The sequence below is a fragment of the Elgaria multicarinata genome, chromosome 20 (genome assembly GCF_023053635.1).
Source record: "Elgaria multicarinata webbii isolate HBS135686 ecotype San Diego chromosome 20, rElgMul1.1.pri, whole genome shotgun sequence".
In the NCBI taxonomy this organism is placed as follows: Eukaryota; Metazoa; Chordata; class Lepidosauria; order Squamata; family Anguidae; genus Elgaria; species Elgaria multicarinata.
Genome location: NC_086190.1, coordinates 19994187 through 20021989, shown reverse-complemented (window position 1 = coordinate 20021989; position 27803 = coordinate 19994187). Strand labels below are relative to the sequence as shown.

At 49.5% G+C, this 27803-nt stretch overlaps 1 protein-coding gene across 1 annotated transcript; it reads left to right on the top strand.

The window, feature by feature from the left end:
* EPHA2 (EPH receptor A2) lies at nt 1–27733 on the top strand. Its single transcript, XM_063145360.1, has 17 exons — nt 1–173; nt 10753–10820; nt 12552–13212; nt 19955–20110; nt 20537–20869; nt 21444–21568; nt 21773–21932; nt 22107–22209; nt 23102–23157; nt 23495–23620; nt 23849–24031; nt 24208–24269; nt 24535–24744; nt 25395–25544; nt 26070–26263; nt 26502–26657; nt 27470–27733. The coding sequence occupies exons 1-17, from the start codon at nt 89–91 to the stop codon at nt 27573–27575; spliced, it is 2934 nt and encodes a 977-aa protein (XP_063001430.1). The 5' UTR covers nt 1–88; the 3' UTR covers nt 27576–27733.
* The last annotated feature ends 70 nt before the right edge of the window (nt 27734–27803 follow it).

Here is a 27803-nt window from a genome sequence, read left to right as displayed (position 1 = left end):
CCGGCGAAGGCGAGGCTGCTTTTGCATTCCCAGACGGCAGGAAGGCGAGCGAGCGAGCGAGCAGCCAGCCGGGCGCTCCGGGAGCAGTATGGGTAGCCTCCGCAGGGCCGGCGGTCCCCTCCTTCTCCTCGCCCCCCTTTTGGTCCTGCTCCGAGGCGCCCAGACCCACGAAGGTGAGTGAGGACCGCCTGGAAGCCATCCCGCAAAGGGGGGAGCTCTTCCCTCCCCACTCGCAGCATCGTTCCTCTCTCTGCCACCTGCTGGCTCCCCGCCGCCCTGTTCGGACGAGCCCGCCCGGACGCGTGATGGGACAAGAGAGGGGCGCGCACCCCTCCCTTTTTGATTGCCCCCGCCTCGCGGGTCCCAGCCCCTCTAAAGAAAGAGCGCCTCTTCTCTCCCCCGCCCCGCATCGGGCGAAGTTGCCCTTCTTTTCCCAAGGGGCTTGAGTTGCGACCTTCTCTGGGCTCCGCCGCTTGCTCTTCGGAAAGCGGATGCGAAGGTAGTGGTGAGGTTTCCCCGTAGTTCGTTAAAAGTTGTGTTCTCTGTAACATCGCACGGCAGCTAAGTGAGAATGGGGAGCTGGAGAGTGGGGGCGAGGGGCGGTTTGGGAGAGTGTAATCTGTACAGCACCATGTACATTGATAGTGCTATATAAATAAATAATATAAATAATAAGAGAGGAGCGAGGAGGCCGCCCCGTCCTCTGAAGAGTTCACGCAGTTGCCCCGAATTTCCTTTAACCTCGTTAACACCGCCCACCCCCCTCACATGGGCCAGTGTATATGGGAAGCAGTGGCTGAAATGCATGGAAAGAACTGCCCGGGTTTAATCGCGGTGCGTAAGTGGGACCACGGGTGCGTTGGGGGTGTCTGGAAGGGGTTCTCCCCTCGCATTGATTTCAAGCCACCCAGGGTGCCTCGGCACTAGAAGGGTGAGATGGGAATCTAAGTGCAATGAGGTGTGACTTCTCGGAAGTAAGTCCCCATGAGTGCAATGGGACGTACTCCCAGGCGTGTTTTTAGGATTGCAGCCTAAATCCTGCCAGGACTCGGGTTTGCCCAGCGACATGGATCGGCAGGCAGAAATGTCTGCGCAGACAACGCAGAATTCGTTCCTGACATTCTCGAGATGGGTCGGACGGAGATTGGAGGAGGAGGAGGAGGTGGAGGTGGGGTAGGTCTGTCGATCGCTCCGTGGAGCCTCCAGGCCGGAATGCATTCTACCCCGCAGTTCTCGGCGCTCGTCGGGGAGCAAGGAGGGAGACCGCTGCCCGCCTTCACGGCCTGCTTCTGAGCTTCCTGCAGATTTCTAGCCGGCTCCTCTTGGGAACGGGAGTCCTCCTCCTCCGGGCCTGGCGTGCGTGACTGGGTGGCTGCGCTGCGCTCCGGGATCCTCCGGAGGACGTGTCGTCAGGTCGTTAGTCGTTCTGCAAGTTTGAGCACTCGGGGTGTTGGCGACTCTCTGTCGGTTCTCGTTCCTTAAGCAGAAGGCGCTGCATCCTCTAGACAGCTTGTATAACTCTTTGAACAGGTTGAAGGCTCAAATAGTTACAGGGCATTTTGAAAATTCCAGAGCTGGTTTAATGGAGGCGGCTTTTTTCTGTGTGGCTTATTCTGTGGTTATGGAATGTGGAATTGGCTACAGGCAGACAGATGTTCCTCTGGGGAGATCAAGCAATTGATAGTGAAGGGACCTGTGACTAAAGAAGCATGCTGTGGAACTTGGAAGCTGGCACTCAAAAGTTGATGGCCCAAGAGGAGGAATCTCCCATTCTTTGGGGGCGAACCACTTGTGCTTGGATAGGAAATGCCGCTGCCCAGATTGGGATTTTGATTCAGGGCCGGGAAGTGTGATTCACACACCTTGGTTACACAACTGAGCTGCTGCTGCTGTGGAGATGGTTCATGCCAGGTTGGGCAATGGAGGCAAATATTCTGGTTGCCACAAAAGAAGGGTGAGTCAGGGAGGGGCACTGAATCAACACTGGGAGAAGGGGTGATCAGTTCATTTGCCCTCTTTCATGGGAAGTTCCTCCCCTTTTTAAGAGAGAGAAATCTGGACTTGTTTGGGAAGGCTGTTCGTTCACTTTGATTTTTTTATTTTTTTTAAAGTGTGCTATGAGGAACAGGTGAACATTTGGCTTCCCCTCCCCACAAGGCCTGTGACTCTGTGAAGAATGTCTGTTTCCCCTATCAAGCGGAGATGCGTAGCAATTGGGGACATCACTCTAGTCCCTTCAGTGTACGCTTCCCAAAGTGGGGCCTGATTGAACAGCACTGGGGAAGCCGTGCCTGCTTTTGCGTGCTCAGGAATATGTGGACTGGGGGGCAGAACCCTGAAATCCCCGACCTGTTTTGAAACTTCAGATTTCAAGGGGCTGCCCTCTCTCTGAGTCAGATGGGTGGGTTACTAGTGTACGCCATGATTTATTTATTTATTATTACATTTATATCCCGCCTTTTTTCTTCCTCCTCTCCATTTTATCCTCAAAACAACAACCCTGTGAGATAGATTGGATTGAGAGTCTGTGACTGGCCCAAAGTCACCTAGTGGGTTTCCATGGCCGAGTGGAGACTAGAACCCAGATCTCCCAGTCCAGCACTCTCACCACTACGCCACAATGAGAATCTTCATGGCTGAATCAGCCCATGGGCCTCTATCCTTGGCCAAGTCATGGCATGGCCAGTCCCCCCCCTCCTGCCCAAGCATAGCCATGGGGTGGAGACCCGCCAGCAGCAAAAGCCTTCTAGGTTAAGCCCTTCCGTTGGACAAGTCCAGACATGTCCTAGGGTGTGTAGTTTATTGAGCTGAAATCCAGGATTTGGTATTTCGGGGGGGGGGGGGGGTTATCCAAGAGACTGTTCTCAATGGCAGGTATCTCTGGAATGTGTGAAGTCATGCTAATATTTTAGTCATACTAGAGCATGCACAGAAGGCTCTCTTACTTCTATAGTCAATACAGCCAGGTCCTATAAAACCTGGGCAGGATGGCTGTGCTCCTGGGATGTGGCTAGGAAGTTAGAATGGGCTTATGGCCACCCACACCAGTGGGCTACAGCTCCCCTCCTTGCCTTCCTCTCGCTGAGTCTCTGTGCTTCCCTGTCTCAAGTAGATCTTCTAACAAGCACCTGACCGCACACAGTAACTTGCTCTCCACCTGGGCAGAATTAAGGTAGAAGCAGCCACAGCAGCGCTCACAGACGGAAAATATTCCACAGGGGATTGGAGGGCCCCCAACATACACAAGTCCAGAACTAGGAGGGGGAAGGGATGTTCCCCTCGCCTAAAGCTCAGGGTGCTGCCCCTGACAGATGTGTCTTGTTGCATGCAAGGGTAGTAAGTCTTTCAAATTCTGGCTTGGATAAAAAGCATTCCGGTGCGCATCTGGCCACAGGAGGGGCTTGCACTTTAGTGTGTGACAGGAAGCCCACGAATTAGGACCTCCAAAATGGGAAGATGAGGTGACATGTGTGTTGTGCATGCAGAAATAGCATTAATAGGTCTTTAAAACCCAAGATTATTGCAGTCTGGTTAGCAGCTATTACCTAGGAACCAAATTTGGTCCATTTGGGTACTCGGGTTTCACTGAAACAGCTTGAGAAGATCAGCTGAAGCAAGATGGAGGCCAGAGAAGTGGCCCTTCTGCCAGCAGCCTGTCCCCACTCCCTCTCTTCTTCCAGTCAAACCATTTCAGCTGAGTTGAGAGGAGGGCACAAAGAAGCCAAAATTGGGCTAACCAGCTGGCCGCTTTGGAGAGGAAGTTTTGCCGACCAGTTAAATGTGGATTATGGGTTTGGGTACAGAAGCCACCTTTGGCTTTAAAAAGGCAGTGGCGGCGGCAGCATTGCGTTCTGCCTGTTTTTTTGCACGTTCATCAACTTCTTAAAAACAGCCACTGGAGTGGGAGCATGTCGGTCCGTCTGGCGGAGGGGAGCGGCAATGGCGCTGCTGCTACTAGACTGAGTCAGGCTTACCCTGCAGCCCCACGGGGCTGCCTCTTCCAAACCTCAAAGCCAAAAGGCCCTGTTTGGCTTGCTGCAGGAGAAGACAGGAATGTTAATGAAGAGGCACGGATGGCTGCCTGGGCTCTAATTATGCTGGGGAAAGAGACCGGGGAAGGAGGGGAAGGATCTGTCCGGTAGGCAGTTCCTCTCCAGACCCACTAATTGTGGGCTCCTCGGACCATGGATGCTGGAGCTGAAGGACAGGCCCTTGTGGGGCTCAGTTTTCCAATGCAGCACCCCAAAACACTCAGCTCCGCTGCGCTGAGAGGTTGATATGGCACTCCTCACAGCTCACCTTGTCATAAACACTCCTTCTATTCTGATCTCTCAAATGGAGACGCCAAGATGAGATTAAGATCAGAGTTCTGGCAATGGAGGCATGTGTGATGCGGTGTTCTCTTTTTCTCCTAAAAGTAATTGGCTTCAAACGCAAAGGATTAATTAAACCTTGGGCCAGATCCCAAGTTGGTATTCCACCTTGATGGAATTGACAGAGTGTACTTTTCACCAGTCAAGGATGTTTTCCCTGCCTTTTTAGTATGGCCAGGATGAAACAGCTGAGTCTCAACAACAGCCCTGATCAGAACCTTCTCTCAGTGCCTCTGGGCTTCTCTCCCTGCTTAACCATGTTTGGTTTGAGGCCTACAGCAAGCCCACAACTTCCAGTGGGGCGGGAAACTCAGTGACTGGGCTCTGCAGCCCAGTCAGTGCTTGTTTCGAAACAAGAGGTCTTGGGGCTGATGCCCACTTGAACTGCTCCTGGACCCTTTCTTGCTGACTCTAGATTTGCAGGAAATGGTTGTGTCTACTGATAGTCAGGCAAAAGCACTTTGCGTATGTACAGAAATGTTGGGAGGGGTGTGTGTTAAATTTTGGGACCCCAAAAGCCTTTTCTTTCTTTTTAAAGTAAGCTTTTACTGATCTCCTGTGGTTTGTGTTGAGTCCTCGTGGATCGGGTAAATAAGACAATCAGTGCAAAGTGTTTTAAACACTTAATTTGTCAGATAGGAGCTGCCAGGGCGTGAGTCAGCCTAGAAGTTGAATCTTGTACAAGGAACTCCCTCCTCAATCTCTGGGAGGTGTCTGGGGATAACTAGGGCTTCTCCATGCCGAGAGAGGCTTCTGCTTGTGCTCAGAGGTGCTCTGTTCTTTGTGTCCTTTCCTATGCTTTTGTTGGCCCTTCGCCATTAGGGGGAAGATTCTGGTGGTGGTGGTAATAGTGTGTGTGTGTTTTAAACCCAGAACTTTGACTCTGGGCTTTGTGGTCATCAGGCTCAGCTGCTCTCCATCCCGCAGCATTACTGGCTGGCTGATTCCTGTGAACCACTTTGTCATAAACTCTCAGTCATGCATAGAATTGTGGGGTGGTTTTTTCTCTTCTCCACCTCCCCCAACCCACCCTCTGGCTTTCCATGTGACTGAAAAACAGGCAGTCAAAAAACTGAGAAGGGAGGAGGGTAACATTTAAAATTAACTCTGGAAGTTGGTGGGAAAGAAAAGCTGTTCCAGATGCTGCTTGCAAATATTTTGAGTAGAGAACTCAAGGAAACCTTGGAGGACAGGCGGATGGTGGGGTTTGGGGCTTTTTTTGGGGGGGGCAGGGAAAGTAGCTGCAGATGCTCTGATGGTGGTAAGCCGCTTTCCTGTGTCAAGATGATTGGGACTGGGGAGCAGTTTGAGTGCCAGCCGAGGACCAGGGGAACCCGGGCTCTTGGTGACTTTGGGCTAGCCACGCTCTCCCACCCCAGCCTGCTTCACAGGGTTGTTCTGGGGATAAATTGCAAGGCCATGTACACCCCCCTGAGCTTGTTGGAGGCGAGGCGAGATATAAACGTACTGAATAAGCAAATGGGGAGCCCCCCCCCCCCCCCACATGACATCTTGGTCTTTCATCTTTGAGCATTTATAGGCCAGTGGTGGGTTTTGAAAAAGAACAGGCGACGGGTCCATCAGCAGCCTTCCCTGGCCAGAGGCAAACGGGCAAGGCCGGACTGAGCTTGTGGAAGGAACACCCTCTGTCCAGCCCTGCCATGCAAGGGGATCTGCCAGGGGTGCGGAGTCCCTCTCAAGGATGCAAACCTCTCCCTATGCCTGGGTTTGGTGTTCTCTCAGGTAGCCTGGATGTGCATTCTTCGTATCCCCTCCTCCAGTATTGGTTGGTATTTCATTTATTCATCCCTTTTGCTCTTTGTCCAAGGCTCTCCCATTCCTTGGGGCAGGATGCAAGAATTTAAAAATGACACACATCAAGATAAGACGGAGGCAAACCAGAATCCAGGCTGTCTGTGGCTCTTAAAAGCAGAGATCTTGCTGCCAGGAGCCCGGGTCAAATAAAAAGGGTTTTATGGCACTTCCAGAAATGTTCTGGCTTGGACCTTGTTGAGAACGCGAGGGGCAAGGGGACATGCACATTTCTACAGGTGCAACGGAGCCACTGTGAATGCCATTTTGTATCTCCTTTCTGTCTGGACTTGGAATAGGCCAGAGGACATCCTCATTTAACTTCGGGGCTTAATCTTGAGCTACCGGGACCACTTTAATACCTGTGCTCATCACTGGAATATGTAAAAACAGAAATGCCTTAAAACTTGGGGAGAATACACCCTGTGCATTAACTGAGGGCAGCCCATGCATCTTGTGCTCTGGGCACAGAACTTCTGGGTTAATGTGCTGGGTCACACCAAAGGCCTACCGATTCCAGAGCTCTCTTTGCACAGTGACCAACCAAATACTTATGGGAAGCCAAGCTTCTCGTGTTTGTTCCCCAACAACTAGTATTCATAGGCATACTAATTCTGATACTGGAGGTGATATATAGCCATCCCGACTAGTAGCCACAGATAGCCGTATCTTCCACATACTTCTCTAATCCCTTTAAAAAGCGATCCAAGTTAGTAGTCATTGTTACATCTTACAGTAATTATTTCCATGATTTAACTATTGCTATGGAAGAAGTATAACAGAGGGAGGAAAACTGCTCCCTGCCCACTTTCTCCATCCCAGGCATAATTTTCATGAAGCTGTGCACCACAAATCCAAGAGCTCTTTCCCCGTCAGTCTCCGCCACCTCAGACATTATCCGCATGTACACAAAGAAGTTACGATGGGTGTTTTTTTGGTTTTGGTTTTTTGCCCCAATGTGTCTCACTTCACATTCACACTTCCTTACTTAGAACTGCATGGTATTTTTTCCTCTGGGAGGCCTGCGCTTTAGTATCTCCTCCTGTTTTAGAAATTAAAGCAACCTGAGATTGCTTTGAGTTGTAAGGAAGGCTGTTTTCTCAGCAAGGGGGGTGGGGAGCGCACTGATCCTGCCTGGGAAAAGGAGCTTCCTGCCAATCCAAAGTTCAAGAACCAAGCCAGGTGTGACTGAGAGCAGGAGGGCTCCTCCCTGAAAGAGCAAGAATCTCTCTCTCTTTTTGTAGGGAGTCTGTGGCACCAATGCCTCCCCCCCCCCCCCCCGCCTCTCAGAGATGCGCCCGGCTTGTTTTCTGTGCTGGGATGTGACTTTAATGAGAGGCTTGGAGCTCTGGCAACCAAACCCAGGAGCTCCATCCAAAGATTGTGTCTGGAAGAGATTTGCGGGGGGAAAGAATCTCTGGAGAGTGGAGTGGCAGGCACAATAAACCCCAGGGGCTGGCAGAGTGTCTGCCTGGGGCGAGCGGGGAAGGGCCCAAACAGTGAGGAGGAGGAGGAGGAAGAGGAGGAGGAGGAGGAGGATGTCTTCCAAGGCCAGGTAGAGCAGGAGGTGAGGGGCACAGATCAGTGGGCAGAACACTGTCCTGCTGTGGTCCTCAGCAGCCTCTCCCATTAGTACGGCCTCGGAGAGCAGGGAATGGAAGGACTGTGGGCAACAATACCAGCTGCCTAGATGGCTGGAGCCGGAAGAAAGGCAGCTGCTTGTGGGGGAGGTCAGAGGTCATTGGGCAGAGCACCTGCTTGCTTGCAGAAGGTTGCCTGGATCAAGGTCTGGCAGCACCTCCGCTTAAAGGGCCTTGGAGATGATGCACCAATGGTCTGACTCTGTTCACAGCAGCTCCTAATGCCTAAAAGGACCTCCAAAGGTCATGGATTGTTGCGCCTACCGCCCCACGTCCCACAGGCACTGGCTCCCTCACACCCTCCTCCAGTTGAGCAGAATTGCCCTCTGGGGGCAGCCCCTGCCTGCCTGCCCTTGGCTAAGCTGGCCTTTCGTTCCGTGGGGACCATCCCCTTTCTCTCTGGGGAGCCCTTTGCCCTTCTATGGTGGAGCTCCCACCCTATTCCCAAACAACCGGCCTCCGCTTTACAGCCTTGGCAGGTGACTCACCTCCTCCTCTTCCTCAGATACAGGGACAAATATACAATAAACCAAAGGAGCTTGGCTATGAGATAAGATAACCGGACGTCCGATGTACTTTGCATGGCAGCTTCCCGCCATGACGCTTTGCTCACAAAAACTCACACCAGAAGGCATTGCAGGTGGCTTACAAGGGCTTAACAGAAAAGGAGACAAATGGTGTTGAACAGAACAGCCCTTGGAAGAGGCTGACTTCTGTGTTTCTGCATGAATCACTGGCCTGTTGAGGCAAGAGGCATGCAGCACCTCTGAGGAGGGTAAACCTGCTGTGCCTTCGTACTGGAGATCACAGCTGGAGCAGAGATATAGCAAGGTTTCCCACCCTATAAGGAGCAGAACATTATGCAGACAGATTTTAAAACTCAGCTAAAAACTTTTCTTTTCCCTATAGCTTTTAAATATTGAGTTTGTTCTGACTCTATACTGTTAGTTTCACCCTACCCGGTGCCTGTTTACCCTACCCTGTGCCTGTTTGCATTCTCTTTCCCTCCTTATTGTTTACTACAACTTTATTAGATTGTAAGCCTATACGGCAGGGTCTTGCTATTTACTGTGTAATCTGTACAGCACCATGTACATTGATGGTGCTATATAAATAAATAAATTAATAATAATAATAATAATAATAATAATGGCAGGCACCCTCCTCTGGGTGGGACTTTAGGACTCACAAGAGATATTCATTTTGTAATTTATTTATTTTTTTAATATCCTACAGTGCTGTCTCAGCACTCAGTTGGGGAATTACAGATCTCTGAAGAACAAGCTTATCTCTGTGTATCCCAAAAGTTAAGGCAATACTGCTTAGAGGACAAGCGTTTCTTGATTTGGCAGAGTGCGGGAATGTTTAAAGTGTTGCTGAGTGGAGAAGCTTGACTGGCTCAGGAGCATTTATCTAAATGAGACTTTCCCAACCTGGTGCCCTCCAGATGCTTTGAACCACAACTCCCAGACTTAGCATTTAAAAACTGCATCAGGCGGAGTAGCTTGGTTCGTTTGCTTCCCCAACCTCTGCTTCACCCTGTTAGCTGGGGATGGAAGCCTGCTTGCTAGGCAAAGGAGGTACTTCTGGGATTTCCCCCAGGCACCTCAGATTAGGGAGAGATGCTCATGCGTCCTTACTCCCTTCCTGGGGGTGGGGTGGGGGCTGTTGATGCTTTTATTTTCGGCCATTGGGGAGGACTGCTGCTGGGGGCCTCCTCATTCCTGGAGTAGTGGGTAAGCAGAACTGCTTAATTTATCAAGGCACATTTCAGCACCTCTTGTGGCATCTGGTTTTGCTGAATCTTGCTGCTCTATCCATTGCACCTTGCTGCCGTCTTAAAGCAAGCTAGGAACTCCTTTGGATGATTGGCACAGCTGTTCAAGTTGGGGCACCACAGCAGCCACCAGGAGATTAAGAAACCCTGTCAACTTGCTCAATTGTATTTGGGCTCTTTCAGCGCCCTGGGGCACGCTTAGCCTTGCCTGACACAACAGGGAGTTATGCGCACCTGGATCCTATCAGGCAGTGGCGGCTCCAGGAGCCTGACACCCATTTTGTGCAGGCGTGAACACTTGACTTCACCCACACGAGGAAGGGCAGGACTCCAAGCCTAGGAGCTGGCTCTGAGATCCACCAAAGGCCTGCGCTCCCTGCCCTTGGCCTCCCAGGCAAGCAAATACCCAGGACCTGATGTTCATGGAGGAGCAGTGAAGGGAACTTGGGTGGGACTTGGGACATGAGATAACTTTGGGCAAGAGGTAAGCCCTTTAAAGACTTGTAGAGTAACATGGAGCAATATCTCTGAGCATGTGCAAAGTTGCTCCCTGCCACAACTGAGTCATTTAGGATCTAGAGGCAGGTTCTCCAAGTCAGAAAGTAGATCTCCATTCTGAAGGGTTCAGGGCTTATTTTTTTCTTTAGAGAACACATTTCTATGCCACCCAACAACCAGAGTTCCCTGAACAGTTCACAAACCAGGGTTGCCCCCATGCCACTTTCCTTCCCCCTCTCCAATCATTCCTTGCATGTTCTATTTTCTCTTGGCACAATAAAGTTTCTTCCTAACAGCGTAAGGCTACAAGACACATTTTCCTGTGTGAGTCACTAGTCCAAAACCCCACAAGGCCACCTTTTTATATGCCCACTTTTGGTGTTGTTCTTGTTTCAAAGCTGCCCAGTTCTGGCATTAGAAAGCCCCAGCTGTTTGGTAAGTGTTCCAGGAGATGTTTAACCTCCTCCTAAGCTCTCATTTTATGGCATTCAGAGATCAAAAGGTTTATCTTGTCTCTTTTCCATAGTATGAAGCGCTCTTGTGGGATTGGGATCCAGCTGGGTAATAACCCTCTTTTATGTATTGTGTGTTCTTTTCTCTCTCTCTCTCTCTCTCTCTCTCTCTCTCTCTCTCTCTCTCTCTCTCTCTCCAGTTGTCCTGCTAGACTTTGCTAAGGCACAGGGAGATCTGGGCTGGCTCAATCATCCCTACGGCAAAGGGGTAAGTCCAGGTTCTTGAATAAAGACTGATGTCCTAGAACATGTTGTTTTCCAAGGTACTCAAAACTGCATCACTGCAGTCATAAAAATGTAACTGATAATATGCTACCCTTTTAATAGGACTCCCAAATATTAAAAGGCAGGTAAAGTGGGGAATCCAGATGGTATTATTGCATCCACTGCAGATATTAAATTCAAACCAGAGACAAAATGAACAGGGGGGTTGGGGGGACTAAATTTTTTTTTAGCAAACTTGAGATTATCGTATTTCTTTGATTGTAAGACGCACACTAATTTCAGTACCACCAACAGAAAAAAAGCTTTGATTCTAAGAAATAATAAACGCACCTGCGATTCTAAGACGCACCCCATTTTTAGAGATGTTTATATGAGAGGAAAAGTGTGTCTTAGAATCGAAGAAATATGGTAATGGTTATAATGGATAGTACTGGCACATTAGTGGCACAAGTAGCTTTTAAAAGGATTTTAAAAATTAGTGGAGGACAGGTTCATGACTGGAAAGTAACCTTTATTTATTTTATTTAAAGCATTTTTATAGTGGCGGCTCACCATTTCTGGCATCGAGGCGCTTTACAATAACATATAAAACAATTCCATTAAAACCCTCACCCTCAAACCATTAAAAGCCCTCAACCTCAATTTAAACCACTCCCTCCCCAAACACTTGTGAAAATAAAAATGCCTTACAAAGGCGTTTGAAGCAATTGAGAGTGGGAGCCTGTCTAATCTCCAGTAGCACATTATTCCATAACCAGGAGCCAGCCACTGAAAAAACCCTGGCCCCCACACATTCCAATTTGTAGCGGCGGACCATCAGGGCACCCTACCCCTGAGAACAAGTCTGCCAATGGTGAGACACAGGAGAAAGGCGTGCTCAGGTGGTATCCAGGACCCAAGCAATGCAGGGCTTTATACATGGTTAACAAGACCTTGTAGCACACCCTAGCAGCCACTGGCAGCCAATGAAGCTCTTGAAGCACCAAAGTGATAGAAGACCACTTTGGAAGCCCCTTGACCAAGCTGGCTGCTGCATTTTGTACAGCGTGTAGGCGATGGATTTGCTTCAAGGGAAGCCCTGTATACAACAGGTTGCAATAGTCCAGTCTGGAAAGAACCAGGGCCTGGACTGCAAGCCTCTGACAGAAAGGGGCGAACTTGATGAAGCACATGTAGTTGATAAAAGCAACTCTGAACCACGGCCCCCACCTGTGATGACATAGTTAGGGACTGGTCAAGAATATAAACTTGATAACTGAATAAAACCTCCATGTGCAGAGGCAGTGTATCTCAGAGTAACTGGCGCTTGAGAGGGCTGGCGGGGGAGCTCTATGGCCTTCGTATCCTGCTTGTTGATTTCCCAGGGTGTATCCGGCTTGCCATAATTGAAAACATGATGCTGAATGAGATGGTCTTAGCAATTGGCTTGTTTTTATGGCATTTTTAATTGACATTCTGTTTTTAAAGCTGTTTTTTACTATTAGCCACCTCGAGTGCCATTTCTGGTGGAAAAGCAGGATATAAATGTAATAAATAAATGGCATTTGAAGCTGCCTGCTATCCATAACTGTGATGGTATATAAAACTATCCTTTAAAGCCATTTTTGCTAGTGCCTACCAGTGTTTCTAGTGGAAGTGAGTTCCACAGGCTATCTGTGCACTGCATAAAGAAACTGTTTCTTTAACGATGATGCCGCTCTCCTCCTTCCGCCAGTGGGATCTTCTCCAGAATGTCATGGATGAGTCCCTCATCTACATCTATTCAGTCTGCAACGTCATGGATGGTGATCAGGACAACTGGCTGCGCACCAACTGGATCTATCGCAGTGAAGCCCAGCGCATCTTCATCGAGCTCAAGTTCACCGTCCGAGATTGCAACAGCTTCCCCAGCGCGACGGGCACGTGCAAGGAGACCTTCAATCTCTTCTATGCGGAGTCAGATGTGGATTATGGCACCAACTTCCAGAAGCGTCAGTTCCTCAAGATTGACACCATTGCCCCTGATGAGATCACTGTGCGCGAGGACTTTGATACCCGCAATGTTAAGATCAACGTGGAGGTGCGCTCAGTGGGGCCCCTCACCGGCCAGGGCTTCTACCTGGCCTTTCAGGATGTTGGGGCTTGTGTGGCTCTCTTGTCTGTCCGGATCTACTACAAGAAGTGCCCAGGAGTCTTCCGCAACATGGCAAGTTTCCCCGAGACCATTGCTGGAGCCGATTCGCAGGCCTTGGCCAAGGTGCGCGGGACTTGCGTGCCAGATGCAGTGGCCAGCGAGGAGCCATTCATGCACTGCAATTCGGATGGGGAATGGCTGGTGCCCATTGGCGAATGTCTTTGTCATGCGGGGTACGAGAAGGACGGGGACACCTGCAAAGGTAGCTACTTTTATCTTACTTTTGTGTTGTTGCTGAATCTTTAGCCTGTCTTTGCCCCAAGGCTCAAAACAAAACAACAGGCCAGATCCCATTATTATTATTATTATTATTATTATTATTATTATTATTATTATTTATATAGCACCATCAATGTAAATGAACTACGAATGGATAGAAAACGTGGCATTAATGCTACTCCACACCTTCTTTATCCTAGCTATTCAAAGCCACCCCAAACCTTCTGGTGTTCCCGGAAAGTGTTCAGGGCAAGCTCCAACTTTAGTTTGATCCATTTTTCAGGGCGAGGAATGTCTTCATTTCCTCCTCTTTTTCTTCCCAAGGTTGCCTTATTGGACCATGGGGTGAGGACAAATATTGACAGGGAACTGGTCTGTGAATTTTTCTGTGCCCCAGTGATCTGGCAATGGCAAAGACTGCTTCCATGCCACTTCCCCCACTCCTCCTGCCCCACTCACTATTATGCCCAGACCCTTTATAGGTTCAGCTTTGGCAAGAAGAGCCATTTCTAGTCATCTCATTAATGCCATTTCCGCCATGTTGTTGACACCATAAAGAGGATATGAGCCCAGGCAATTAATAAGCTGGCACTTAAAGGTGTGGGAGTGGCACTGGGGAGCCAATTCCAGTTTCTGTGTGTTCTGTAAGCTGGAGTGGATTCCATCACGACAGGACAGTCGGGGAGCTGGACTCTTCTGCCTCCCTTTGATTCCAGGGGGATCAGGGCCAGTGATGGGCAGACAAGCGACTGGAGGATCCGAATGAGTGATGGTGGCGCACTATGGTGCGCCTTCTCTAAATCACAGGCTCCTCACTGCCTGAACTGAAGAAGGGCCCCTGACTTCCAAATTCGGGAGCATCCTGTGTGGATGTGGAAGGACCATAGGACCAATCTGCCATTGGAGATCAAGGGTGTCGGTTGTTTCAACTCAGCAGCTAGATCCCTTTGCAGGATCAGTGCCCCCCTCACAGCCATTCCTGGATGTCTGGTGCTGGGATGCTCAGCAGGTGTGCTGTGGCTTTCCTTTCTCTAGGCCCCTGCGGGAGGCCGCACAACTCCATGCAGCTCCTTCCCCTCAAGCCGCTGGCTGTGGCGCAGCAGGAGGGAGGCACCGTCTCCCGGCCCGGGTGTGCCGTCTCCTGGCTGAGTTCCTGCCTGTCAAGAAGAGGAGGGCAGGGAGGCCTTGGGTGCTGCAGGCGCCTGGCAGAGCCCAGTGAGGCGTCCTTGGGGAATTGATGCTTATCTGCTGTTGTTGCTGCTGCTATTGTTGTGTACCAGGTGCTGTACAGAAGGGACACAGCTCCCACCACCCCAGCTCAGAGGACTTAAACCTGGGGGAAAGGGCTCAGGGTTGTCCCTGAAGAGTGGGATTGGGAGAGGTTCGGGTGACCTTGGAAAACGAGCCCATATGGTACAGTACAATTCCTATATAGAAGACACCAGGTGCCATACAGGTTCCTTTTTTATCTAAGGTGAGGCTCGCTGCTGGATTGGAGTGAGACGGCAGCAAGATCCCTCTACCCGCACCACTGCGCCTTCGCTCACCTCCTTGCTGAGCCCCCTTCTTTGCTGAGCAGGGAGCCCAGTGGTGGGGGCGGGTGGAGGCAAGGCACGGCGGCTTTGCTTCAGGAATGTGCCTGTGTTTTGCAGGGAGAGATAAGAGCCTTCAAGGTTACGGAGTAATACAGGCCTCTTGAGCAAGCATTCTTCCCTCCTCGCCCCCACGTTTTTCACTATCAGGCTTACCTGATAGAGGCGATTATGGCACTTCCCTCCCTTGTGCCGCTGCGTTACCAGGGGCCAAGCAGGGAGGGGAACTATGGGGTTGACGGTGGCCTGCTTCTATAGCTCAGCCTCCCCCACCCATTCCAGCCAGGACCCTTAACAAGGGTGTCTCCCAGACACTGGTTCTCTGTCCTGTCTAAATGGAGGCATTGTGTCCATAAGAGCGAGAGAGAGAGTGTGTATGCATGTGTCTACGAGGCTTGGATAGGGACCCCGCTGGCTAATAATCACCCTCATTAAACCAGACAGGCCGTTGGGACTGTGAATGGAGAGGGCTGACACGTCCTTTTGTCCCATTCAGCCGCACTCTCCTGGCTGTCTCCTTGCTCCTCCAGCCTTGATTCATGGCTGCTTAAATGACTTGCTCTGCTGTCCAGAAGCATCCTCGTCTGTCCTTCGGATCCTCCCCCGTCGGCCATGAAATGAGTCATGACATCGAGTTTCTCTAGATGCAATATGGGACAAGCCAACCTCAGTTGGTGTTGAACTGTCACCCACACGACTCTTGTAGTTCACCTGGTGAGGAGCGCTACGTAACACGAGCTGGCCCACTCAGTGCTTTCAACAGCAACATTGCTCATGAGAGCATCGAAAACGTGCCTCTCCAGTCTGCTGGGAGTGCAGGTCTGGGTGAAGCTTGCTGGCCTTAAAAAGAATGGTTGCCTGTTCTCTTGTTGCCTTTCAGGGTACAGTCCATGTCCAGCTTGTAGGTTCTTGCTGAGCTTGTAGCTTGTGCCATAGGAAGGCTGAGGGATCCCCAGTGGCGCCTAACAGGACATCCGTATTTCAGGGTCGAGGTACACAAATGCCTCTAGCTGACGAACTCCTCTCACAACCGGACTGTGTGGCAAGGTTGCTCGTTGCCTTCCTCCCCCCCACCCCTTGGATTCCTGGAAAGTACTTCCGTTCCAGCAGAGGCCTGTTCTGCACTGTGAACATGCTTGGTGCTGTTCACAGTGCAGAATAAAGCAGTGCCAGCAATGGCATTTGAGGCTGCTGGAGCCAACGGCTTTCAAGAGAGACAGAATTACATTGGAGCAAGGGGGAAACGCAGAGTCTGGATATTGCAGCGGTTGGGGCAGGGTGTTCTGCGAATGTCCAAGGGAAAGAGGGTAGGCTTCTGCTGGCCTGGCCACCCCACCCACCCCACCCCATCTGCACCCTGCCGCGTGCCGTTGGGCTGTTACTGTCCTCCCTCCCCAGCCAGTTAAGTTAGATGCAGCCGCTTCCTCTAGCAGAAGCCGGGGCGGAAAAAGGAATTTGCCCTTTTGAGTAAAGATACTCTGACCTCCCATCCCTCTGGCCTCTGAGAAAAGGGAGGCCCATGGGCAGGAAACAAAGGCAGTTTATCTCCAGGAATAAACACAGAGATTCTTGGCTTCCTGTGTACAGCCCCCTCCCCTCCTTTTTGCCTCCTGCTGCCAGGTTCTCCACTGCCACCAGCCGTTCCCTCCCTCCCTATTTTGCCTCTCCCTGCATTGGCCATCAACAAGAGAGATGCCAAGGGGGATTCTATTCCCTTGGCAACTCAGAGGCTGGCTGTGTTAAGATTCTCCTTTCAAGCATAGCCCTTCAGAAGGCCCATTCCTCTGCCACTCCCCCCCCTCCGCCCGCTCCTTGGCATGCATCCCATTCTGTTGCACACTTGTGTAGAGAGCCTAAGGCCAGCAAAAGGTTGGCCATTGATTGGTAGCCAAGTGCCATTATATCCAGAAGGCGAATTACTGAAAATAGTCAAACCCCACTGGCATATCTACGCACAGAGAGAGTCAAGGGATATGGCCAGCCACCATTTCGCATGTAACACTCCAGCTATTGGGATGCACATTTTTGCATGTATGCTTGTAGTAACTGATTTTAAAAGCCCCCTACCCCCCTGGTTAATTGGGTTATTTTTACTTTTAAAGTAAAAGGTTATTTTTTAAAAATACTAGGGAATGCCTCTTCTGGGAAGATATCGGCTGCTACGATACACACCTGTGCATCATCTGAAAACAGCCTTGCTGTTGACCCATATGCAAATTTATTCAATGGATTCACATGACCGATTACAATTTTCTTTAATTGGGTTGCAGCCTGTTTTTAGTTCCCATCAAGTTAATAATTTAAAACAGTCATGGACTATTCATGGAAAGACACCACATAAAAACGAGGGAGGTATTCAGCCTGGGATCACCATCCCATAAAGTTCCCCCTTAGATGCTGGGATACAACATATGGGAACTACATGTCCCAGTATGCAACACTCCAAACTGATAAATGACACAGAATCATTCTAATTCAAGTTCCTAAAATGAAGAATCTTTGTGGGGGTGGATTGGACTTCTATGAGTTTCAGATTGCTGTGGAAACTCTGCAGACCAGGTGGCTGGTAGTGCACACCTGGGCAACTTCCTAGTTCCTTCGTCATCGTCATCACCACCACCACCGCCACCGCCAGTTAATACTAGGAAAGCAGCTGCTGGCACACCTGCCTGTAGAAGCCCCAGGGAGAGCCTCAACATGCCTGCTAATTGCACATGGTCCCTTCTGCCTTGAGGCACGGAAGCAAAACTTGGCCAAGGATGGCTTTGTTTATCTTTTGGGGTGGGTGGGGGCTTTCAACCTCTTAAAATAGAATGGAATTTCCAGACTTGTTGAGATGATGGTTAATGGATGGGGGTAGAGAGTGTTCCAACTCCCTCACAGCTACACTTCCCTAGTATGACATATTGTGTGTTTCCTAAGAGCATGATAGCCCTACCAGATGCGTGGGTTTTATAAAGAGTGGTCCTGAGGCTCAGGCATACCAGCAAGCCACCCCCTCCCCAGTTCCAGTTGTGGGGGGACTTGGGTCAATGGGAGAGCCCCTGCATTGCATGCAGAAGGTTCTGGGTCCAGTCCTCAGCATCTCCAGGTAAGACTGAGAAAGACTCCTACTTGGAATCCTGAAGAGTCACTGCTAATCAGTGTAATGCTGGACCAGCGGTCTGACGCTGTATAAAGTAGTTTACTTTGAGTTTCAAGTGGCATTGTAGTGAAATAAATGCACTCTGCACATGTTCCAAGGGACCCTAACTCTTATTTCATTGTAAGCAAAAAGTTGGGGTATAAGTCATCTTCTAAATAAATATTTCAAGAACTAAATTCTGATGGAAAAACTGACAATTCCAAAGCTTGGCTTTGGTGATGCTAGCCTCACACAAATATTTGGCATTTGCCGTTTCCTTTTGCAAATCCTTTTCTTCAGTGAGCTGCAGAGATTCCTTCTCATCACCACCCTTTTTTCTCTCTTGGAAAAACGAGGACAGGAACCTTTTCTGAGCACCAGCCCCTCCCTCCTTTTAGTAACATGACAGTTTGCCTGCTCTCTTTGTTTCTAAGCAAGCTGGAGACCACACACACGATATGGATCGAGGTTCAGGGTGGGGATGCCGTTTCTGGAGGAGCAGCTTTCAAGAACCAGACCCTCTCTCTTCCCTTGTAACAACCCAGATGTATGTTGCTCTTGTAAATCTCTGAGTGGCAATAAAGTCCCAGCTGGGGCAGGATCTGGAAACACAGAAAAAGGTTTCCAATTATTATAGCTGCTAAGTTCACTGGGGTAAATTGTGCGAAGGACATTTTGTGGCTTCTATTCTGGGGCCTCGGTTATGGCTCACTGGTGGCAGGAAAGGGTGTTCCTCCTGCCTCTCTCTCTCTCTCTCTCCACATGCCCTGGCACTGTGATTGCTGCAGCCAGACAGGGGCGGCACAGGGCTCCCTTCCAATTAAACTACTTTTGGGAAGGCTGTGCAAGGGTTTTCCTTCCATGCTCAGGGTCTGATGTGCTTGGTAATCTGGTAGAAATTGCCTCCGAGGCCAGACTCACAAGTGAACTTAGACTGGGAAGTCCCCTTGCAGCGTGTGGCTTGGCTCATTTACTTCCGCATTAAGGCCCAGCTTGGGTAGTGGGGATGTTTCCATCTTATAGGCAAGAGTGTTTTTGAGTCGACTGCCTCTTAGTTTCCCTGTTCCCAAGCAGAATGGAGCTTCTCCCCAAGGCCACCATTGCATTTGCAGCGTTGCTTGTAGGGTGTTGCTGCGAGCTGAAGGGGAGACCTTGTGCTGCTTGGCGTAGAGAGAAAAACACATCATAAGATGGGTTATGGAATGTGGGATCCAAATGGAAGCCAGAAGCTTCCGAAACCTCTTCCTTTGCGAATCCCTCAAGGAAGTGATGTGTTCCGAGGGACTTCGGGGGGGCGGGGGGCAAATCCGATTCCTATGGAAGAATGCGCTCATCCAGGAAATAAGCATGAATGAATGACTGGCTGACTTGGGTGTCGGCATAAGCAGGATGGGATTTTCCTCTGCGGCTCCTTCCATCTCCCACCCTTCACAAATGTACATTCACCATGATGTGTATATACCTACAATGCATGCTGTAAAACTGAAGCAGCAGCACAGCAGAGGCTCTGATCCATGCACACTTCACCTCACACTATGCTTTCCTTTGTGTTTTTAACAGAATAGTAACAAACTGGTAAGTACAGAGTATGTGTCAAGTTGAAATACACCCAGTTCTCTTCTCAATTAATAAAACAAAAGTTGAGAATGTAAATAGTTTTGTCTATGATCCCTCCTTTTTCTCGTCTGGTTTCAAAGGTCAGAATATGTTTTCAAAGGTCAAGAGTGCCTCTGAGCATGTGTGTATCCTACGTTTATCCCAGTAGCAGTCTTTAATTTTCAACGCACTTGGTGATCTTTCTGGGCTTGCCTTTTCCTTGAGCCATTGTGGAGGCCAAGGGAGAGTGGCTTGTTCACGTTCAATGACGAGTTAGCGGCTACAGTCTGATTTGAATCCAGCTCTTTTTTATGGGAGCCGTCTCTTCTCCATTGTCTGTTGCTCATGTGGGCTGTGGTTATGAAACCCAGGAGGACTAACTAACCCACCTACCCCTTCTGTTCTCCTCGCAGCTTGCTCACCTGGGTTCTTCAAACAAGACATCTCCAATAACGCCTGTTCAAAATGCCCTTTGCACACGCTGCCCTCTTCTGAAGGCTCTACTTCATGTCCCTGTGAAGAGTCCTATTTTCGGGCCCTGAGTGATCCTGTTTCCATGGCATGCACACGTAAGTAGGAGATCTGAGTGGCATTGTCATCCGTGTTCCAGGGAATGACGAAGGGTTATTTTCTGTTTTTCCCTACTGCTGAGCTGAAGATGCTTAACCAAACTCTTGTGTAACCAAACTGTTTAGCTAGTTTGAGTACTTCTGCATCTGTGGAAACCACAAGTGTATATAGGTTTCACAGCTGGGGAAACAAAGGGACAATATATACCCACAGAGGGCAAATCTGTTGATGTTTATTCACTCTGATGATGTGAATCTGAACCTCCATGTCCAGAGGCAGTCTGCCAATATTTATTGAAATGATCCTGGAAACTAGCATCGGGACACAGCTATAGCCGTCTTGCTTGGCTTGTGTCAGTCAGTCATTGCAGGGGAAGGCAGCATGTGATGACTGCAAATTAACCTTTTTTGCTTCCTGCTCTGCAGAACCCCCTTCTGCTCCCCACCGTGTCACAGCAATCGGTTTGGGCGCTAAGGTACAACTGCGCTGGTCCCCACCCCGGGACACAGGAGGCCGTGAGGACATTACGTACAGCGTGTCGTGTGAACAGTGTTGGCCAGAGTCAGGGGACTGCCGTCCCTGTGATGCCACTCTCCGGTATTCAGATAACCCCCAAAAACTCGTCAGCACCTCCGTGACCATCAGTGATTTGGAGCCACACGTTAACTACACCTTCACTGTACAGGCCCAGAATGGAGTGTCCTCCTTCAGCAAACAGCGTAGCTACGGTGTCACCAGTATTAGCGTCAACCAGACAGGTGAGGACATCCACTTCCTTGCCCAAGTGATAGGGATGTAAATGTCTATTGTTCAGTTATGGTATATAGTACAACTGTATCTTTTCCAGGGCTGTTGCCTTCATGCCCTGCTTGTGGGCTTACCAGAGCTACTTGGTAGGTTGCTGGTCTTACCTTGGTCTGATCAAGCACAGCTGCTGTTACGTACAATATAACAGTGCAGATATATTGGACTTTAAAAAGAAAAGAAAAGAAAGCCAACGAGCTGGTGAAGCTATAGAAGTATGGGGCAGACGTGTGAAAGTGGTCTTGTGGCTTCTCTCAGAGACCCTTCTAATGGCCCATTGTAGTGATGGATGTTCACTACCCATGGTTATCTATTTAATGTAGCAAACACTCAAAGGACTAAGATGCCTCCTTACAGATAGGGCGAGGCTTTTGAATCTGCAAATGTGACATGGATTTATGGTTATTGACTAGTAATCAGAGCATTTCAAAGGCATTGCAAAGGCAATGACGTTGCCAGAGAGGGTCTAATCCGTTGCACGTTGACCTCATGAAGCCTCTTTCTTCTCCTTTTTTCTCCATTGTTCAGAACCTCCCCGAGTGACTTCGGTGACCATGGACAGCCGCACTGCCACCAGTCTGACTCTATCCTGGACAGTCCCACCTCGGCAACAGAGCCATGTTTGGAAATACCAGGTCACTTACAAAAAGAAGGTAGGTTGGTCTCTCTCTCTTCTTGGCACTTCAACCTCACTCCCGCTCCGTCCAGCCACTTGCGAGTCCCCTTCCTCTTTCTTCCCAGGTTCTTGCATGCTGGGGGCAGGTGGGGGGTGTCTACATCCCCCACTGCCAGTGCTGACATTTCATAGGGGAAACTCAGCCATGTGGATTTGTGTGTTCCGGGTTTTTTTTTTGCAGAAGGATGAAAACAGCTACTCGGTGCTGCGCTGTGAAAGTAACTCTGTGATCCTGCCAAAACTCACCCCTAGTACCAAGTACGTGGTGAGCGTCCAGGCACTGACCCAGGAGGGCCATGGGACCCACAGTGTGGAGCACGAGTTTGAGACACTTGCTGAACGTGAGTCCTTGGGAGGAGAAGTGCTGAACATTATCATGGGGGCGGAGGGGGGGGAGTGTTAGGGAAAGTAAAATGAAGGGAGGAGGGGCCTGGGGCAAAGTCACCAGAAGAGAACCTAGGCATACTGGCGATCTCTGTCTTTCTAGAAACAGCATTTCCCCCTTTCCTCCACAGGCTCTGATGGCATGAATACTGCTGCAGTCGTTGGAGGTTCCATTGCTGGCTGCATCTTCATGGCTGTCTTAGTGCTGGGGCTTGTCCTGTTCATTTACCGGAGGTATGTATTTCATTTTTAAATTCTGTTTGTCTGAAGCTGGATATGGAAAATAGTTGTAAAAGAGCTGAAAGTTGTGAGAAGCTCTGTTTCCCACGGAGTGTCTACAGGTGACTCTTGTCGCCCTGTTGCCTCCAACCTTAACAGGCTTTGCCGGTTTTGAAATAATATTGCAGCCTCTTTTCTCCAGAAGCAAAACTGGGATGAGTGTACATGCTTCCAAAGTGCCTTCTGTTTCCTGTCCCCAGCCTCCTTTCCAACCAGTGTATTTTCCAGATGGCCCCTGGGAAATCTGACCCCTTTCTTGTTGAGGGTTTCCTCTGCTGAGATGTCACCAAAATTATGGTGGGTGGGTTGCAATGGTTCTTCATTTAGCATATGGAAATGTAACATTCAGTTATTAGCAACAGCTATCTGAGGTCACTGCCAAACTAGCCCCAATATCTTGGGCTTTGGAAACGCTTCCATTGGTTTAATTCCTTTTTGTGTGTTTAAATGCAAAGCCTGCCATCAAAAGCTGGAGGGAAACTTGCTGCTGAATCAGAGTATCTTTGTACCAGCCATTTTTTTAAAGCAATGATTTTTTTCACTTATCCCTGCAAGCACATTCAAAATGGATGCAGTGTGCCAAAATTGGGGAGTGCAGGCACTTAAGATGAGATTGTGAAGTACCTGAGGCTGATAAGAGCACTCCTGCCAAGTAGAAGAAACTGCAAGGTGTATATGGTACATTGGTGACTTAGAAGGCTTTGATAATGGAGTAGGAGTAGGACAGAACTTATCAAGGATGCTTCTTCAAGTCAGCTGCAGGGACGTTGTGTCTCTTGAAGGAGGTATTCTACAGGAAGAGCTGTGAATTGCACTGGGTCTCAATCCACCCCTCATTGTCATTTAGGAAAAAGAACCTGAGGGCCCGGCAGACATCAGAGGACGTTTACTTCTCGAAGTCTGGTGAGTAATGGTCACTGGCTAGTTAAGTGCACTCTGCACACCAGGCAGAGTTTGCCAAATCTGGGATGTTAACTAGAACAGGAAGGGTCCAAAAGCCAAAATAGGGTGGTTAGTTTACTATTAGCTAAAGAGAAGCATGTCTCTAACGCAGCATATCTCCATGCTGTTGGGATCCTTCTTCATCCCTAGTGCCAGAGAGGAATGGAGTAAACCAATAGGGGTTGAGACTTGAGAGGCTGAGACTGGGAATGGACTGGCTTTACAATGGCCTCTGTTCACAAAGCCAAGAGCTTCCCCTAACTGCATTGTTCCATGTTGTCTTCTTTTCACTCCATAGACCAACTCAAGCCCCTGAAGACTTATGTGGACCCCCACACCTATGAAGATCCCAACCAGGCTGTTTTGAAGTTCACAACTGAAATCCATCCTTCATGCATCTCCCAGCAGAAAGTCATCGGGGCAGGTAGGATACATCCCAATGACCTCACATGTTGTGGTTGACTGATGGGAAGGGAGGGAGTGTGTATGTTTTCTCCTGGTGCAGTTATGTTTGGATCAAGAAGGAGAAATCTTTCCAGGGGAATGGAGAGTGCTGACTTGAGCGTTTGGGCTGAAGCCACCTCCAATCCTCCTCCTGCCCCCAGTAGTTCTTTGAAAAGATTAGTTCAGTTCTTCTGCTTTCCTCCAACAGGTGAATTTGGGGAAGTCTACAAGGGAACCTTGAAAAACGGCAAGAAAGAGATCCCAGTGGCCATTAAGACATTAAAATCAGGCTACACTGAGAAGCAGCGCATTGACTTCCTGAGTGAAGCGAGCATCATGGGGCAGTTTTGCCACCACAACATCATCCGCTTGGAGGGAGTCGTTTCCAAATGTAAGGACCACTAGATGGGATGGAAGGGCCTTGATGGCCATTGCTGGGTTCCTCTTTCATCTCTTTCACTACTGGGGCTGTGCAAGTTCCAAGGCACCAACTCCTGGGGAACTACAGTGCTGACTGAATCCTGTTCAGATTCCACAGGCTGATTCTCCTTTCTTTTCTCTTTCCAGATAAACCTTTCATGATCATCACAGAGTACATGGAGAATGGTGCTCTGGATAAGTTCCTTCGGGTAAGTGCAATTCTTGTGCCTGCCAGCACTCTTCTCATGTAGAAGAGTGAGCTAAAAGGGGCTTTGTCTCTCAATAGATCAGTTGCTCCAAATTCCCAAAGTATTCCTGACACATGCCTGCCTGCCTGCCTGCCTGAGCTTATCCTAAAATTCCCTTGGAAAGGGGTCAGGAAGCTTATTCTCTTATTGAACTGATCTGTTCAAAAAAGCTTCTCCTAACATTTAAGTTGCATGGTCCTGAATCCTTCCCTTCTTGCTTCAACAGGAAAAGGATGGGGAGTTTTGCGTCATCCAACTGGTGGGCATGTTGAGGGGCATTGCATCTGGTATGAAGTACTTGGCCAGTATGAACTATGTCCACCGGGATTTGGCAGCCCGCAATATCCTTGTCGACAGCCAACTGGTCTGCAAAGTATCTGACTTCGGCCTCTCCCGTGTCCTGGAGGATGACCCTGATGCGACCTACACCACTAGCGTAAGTGATACCAGGCTGTTGTGCTTCTTAAGTTGTTATTGTGCCCCTGCATTTCCAAGGAAGCTGCGAAGAGTGGGAAAGGGATCCATCTTTGCCATCCATTTTTCAGAGATGGGATAGTTACCATGGCTGAATAAATTAGTGCCAGGGTTGGCATTTGGAGGAGCTCTGTCGGTAGCATAGGAGAAAGAAACAGAGAAGCCAGAAGGGAGGAAGGAACTCTTGACTAGCTGGCAACAGCTGATCAATGAAAGGAATGCATGCTATCACACATCCTCCAGTGGGAGGAAGTCTGGTTGAGAGCCCAGCATAATAGGGAGCCAATGGGAACCAACCCAGACTTGAGGAACACCTGAAGAAAGGGGAGGGAGGGAGGGAGGAAGGAAGGAACATTTCCCAGGCCTCCTGAGATGGCTGGCAGAAGTCTCTGCCCTGGGACCGGAAGGATCTGACTTCCAGTCATCAACATCTGCCAGTAAGCTAAACCTTGTTAACACTGTTTCCCTATCAGGCACTTCAGTCATTGCCGGAAAGTGGAAAGACCTATTTACAGAGCCCAGGAGTTTGAAGATACTTTCCTCCCCCAAGTCAGATGCCACTTCTGGAACCAGAGGTTCTGATGCTTTGTTTTATTTGTTTGTCATCTGCAGGGCGGGAAAATCCCCATCCGATGGACGGCGCCTGAGGCTATCTCTCATCGCAAGTTCACCTCGGCCAGTGACGTCTGGAGCTATGGAATCGTTATGTGGGAGGTGATGTCCTATGGTGAACGGCCTTACTGGGAACTCTCTAACCACGAGGTGAGCTCTTGGATGCTCTTGCATGGGTGCTGGCTGAGGAATGGATGGTGTTCCTATTGGTGACCAAAATGTTGCTGGATCTCCTTACTTTGGTTTTTTGTGGCCTATGAAGAAAACCAATTCTAGGAAATATGGTCCCAGTTTCAGAAAGCAAACAGAGTACCAGCAGGTCCATTCATCCAAAGATCCACATTTTAATGAAGAGATTTCCCCCCACCCCCACCAAACGTGGTGTGCAGTCTTGTAATATGGATTGTGTTTGTCCATCAGTCTTTCTAGAAAGTTCTCTGTGCATCAATCCAGCTTGCTTCTGGTTGAAGCTCAGCTACAAAGAGAAGTGGGTGCTGAATGTCACTGTCCCTCACATGAGATTTGTGCTGGAGCACGTGGCTTGCAACACTTCCTGCCTGCCTTTGCTAGTGCTTTTTGTGCTACCGTGAGAGACAGATGGGTGCTCTTTCCAGGGTCACCCATCTGAATCCCTTCCCTGTTGCACCATTTTATGGTACTTTCCTTCCCAAACAGGTGATGAAAGCAATTAATGAAGGCTTCCGGCTTCCTGCACCTTTGGACTGTCCTTCTGCCATCTATCAGCTGATGATGCGGTGCTGGCAACAGGAGAGAAGCCAGCGGCCCAAGTTCAACGATATTGTTAGCATCTTGGACAAGCTTATCCGTGCCCCCGAGTCTCTCAAGTCTTTGGCCGAGTTTGACCCTAGGTAGGTGTTGCCACATGTACCGAGGGCGGTGTCCCCTGCTCTCAGAATCTTACATACTTTCTGTAATTGGGAACAATTCCTCCATGTCCTGAGATGGAAGCACATAAGGAAACAGGCCAAGGAATAAGCTTCCAACTAGCAGTCCTCCTGGATTTTCTCCGGCCACCTGCCCTCTTTCCCCCATACTGAGAAAAGACCTGTCTCTAAAGAGCTGAGGGTCCCTTTTTTGTCTTCGAAGGATCTCCATCCGCCTACCTAGCACCAGTGGCTCAGAGGGGATCCCTTTCCGAACTGTGGCTGAGTGGCTGGAGTCCATCAAAATGCATCAGTACACAGAGCACTTCATGGCCGCTGGGTATAATGTCATTGAGAAGGTGGCGCAGATGACCAATGAGTGAGTGTGGCTAACAGATAAGAAGCCCTGGGCAGCTTTCGCGCTCTTCCTCCAGTTTTGCCCACATGCCAGCCGAGCAAGCTTTCTCCTTCTGTTGTCTTGTGCTGCTTCTTTTGAAATCTCTGAGAGAGGAGGTGGCTGGAGTCCATAGTCCTCTTTCAAAAGATTTTGAAGGCTTGATCCCTTCCCTGTTTGCAGTAAGGAGAGAAGCCCCTCTTTGCTCTGCTTTCTAGTGAGAACATTCTGTGCCCGCATGGCTCAGTTTTCCATCTAGATCAATTTATACATTGATGTCCTGCTTTTCTTAAGAAAATAAACTCAAAGTGGCTGTGCATGGGAGCATCATCTCTCAATTACTGGGGGCGTATGGGGGTCTCCCCCAGAAACACGTGACACTGGCAAAGTCTTCTTCTCCCTCTTGTTGTTCTCTCCTCTTGGGAGAGGCTGATCCAAGCATGCACCCTATAATTAAGCCACTTTATGGGGCCAGGAAAACAGGAGTGGCTTGTTAAATGCAGATGGGGTGCCCAGCCTCCTTGGATCACTGCTAAGGGAGTCCGCACCTTCTCTGCACGGGGATTGCTGGGAACCTTTCCGTGGCATTCAAGCTGTGGCTTCTCATATCTTGCTGTGAGCTGCGTTTTACATTATACTTTTCTTCTACAGTAAACTTGAAGGCATTGAATGTCAAGATGCGTTTTGAGAGTAAAAGGGGATGGGATGGATGTTAAACGAGGAGAAACTCACCCCAACTTTTCCCTCCTAAAATCACAATATAATCTCACCACCTCTTCCTTTCTTCCCACTCCCAGTGATATCAAGAGAATTGGAGTACGTCTACCAGGACACCAAAAGCGAATTGCCTACAGCCTCCTGGGACTGAAGGAACAAGTCAGCACAATTGGCATTCCAATCTGAGGTGGACAAATCTCACCACACGTGGGTGGCTTTGTCGCCCAATTTAACTGCCCAGTGGCCAGGCCAAGAACCATGTGGCAAAAATACTTCCTGGTACGTACTTGAAGCGCAGAATCCAAGTGACCTCTCTTACCAAGGGTGCTGCCTCACAAAGAAGAGTCGGACACCTGTCCTCCCCGGCGCTTCCTGAGCATTGCTTCATATTTATTGCTTGGTCTCGGTTCTCGC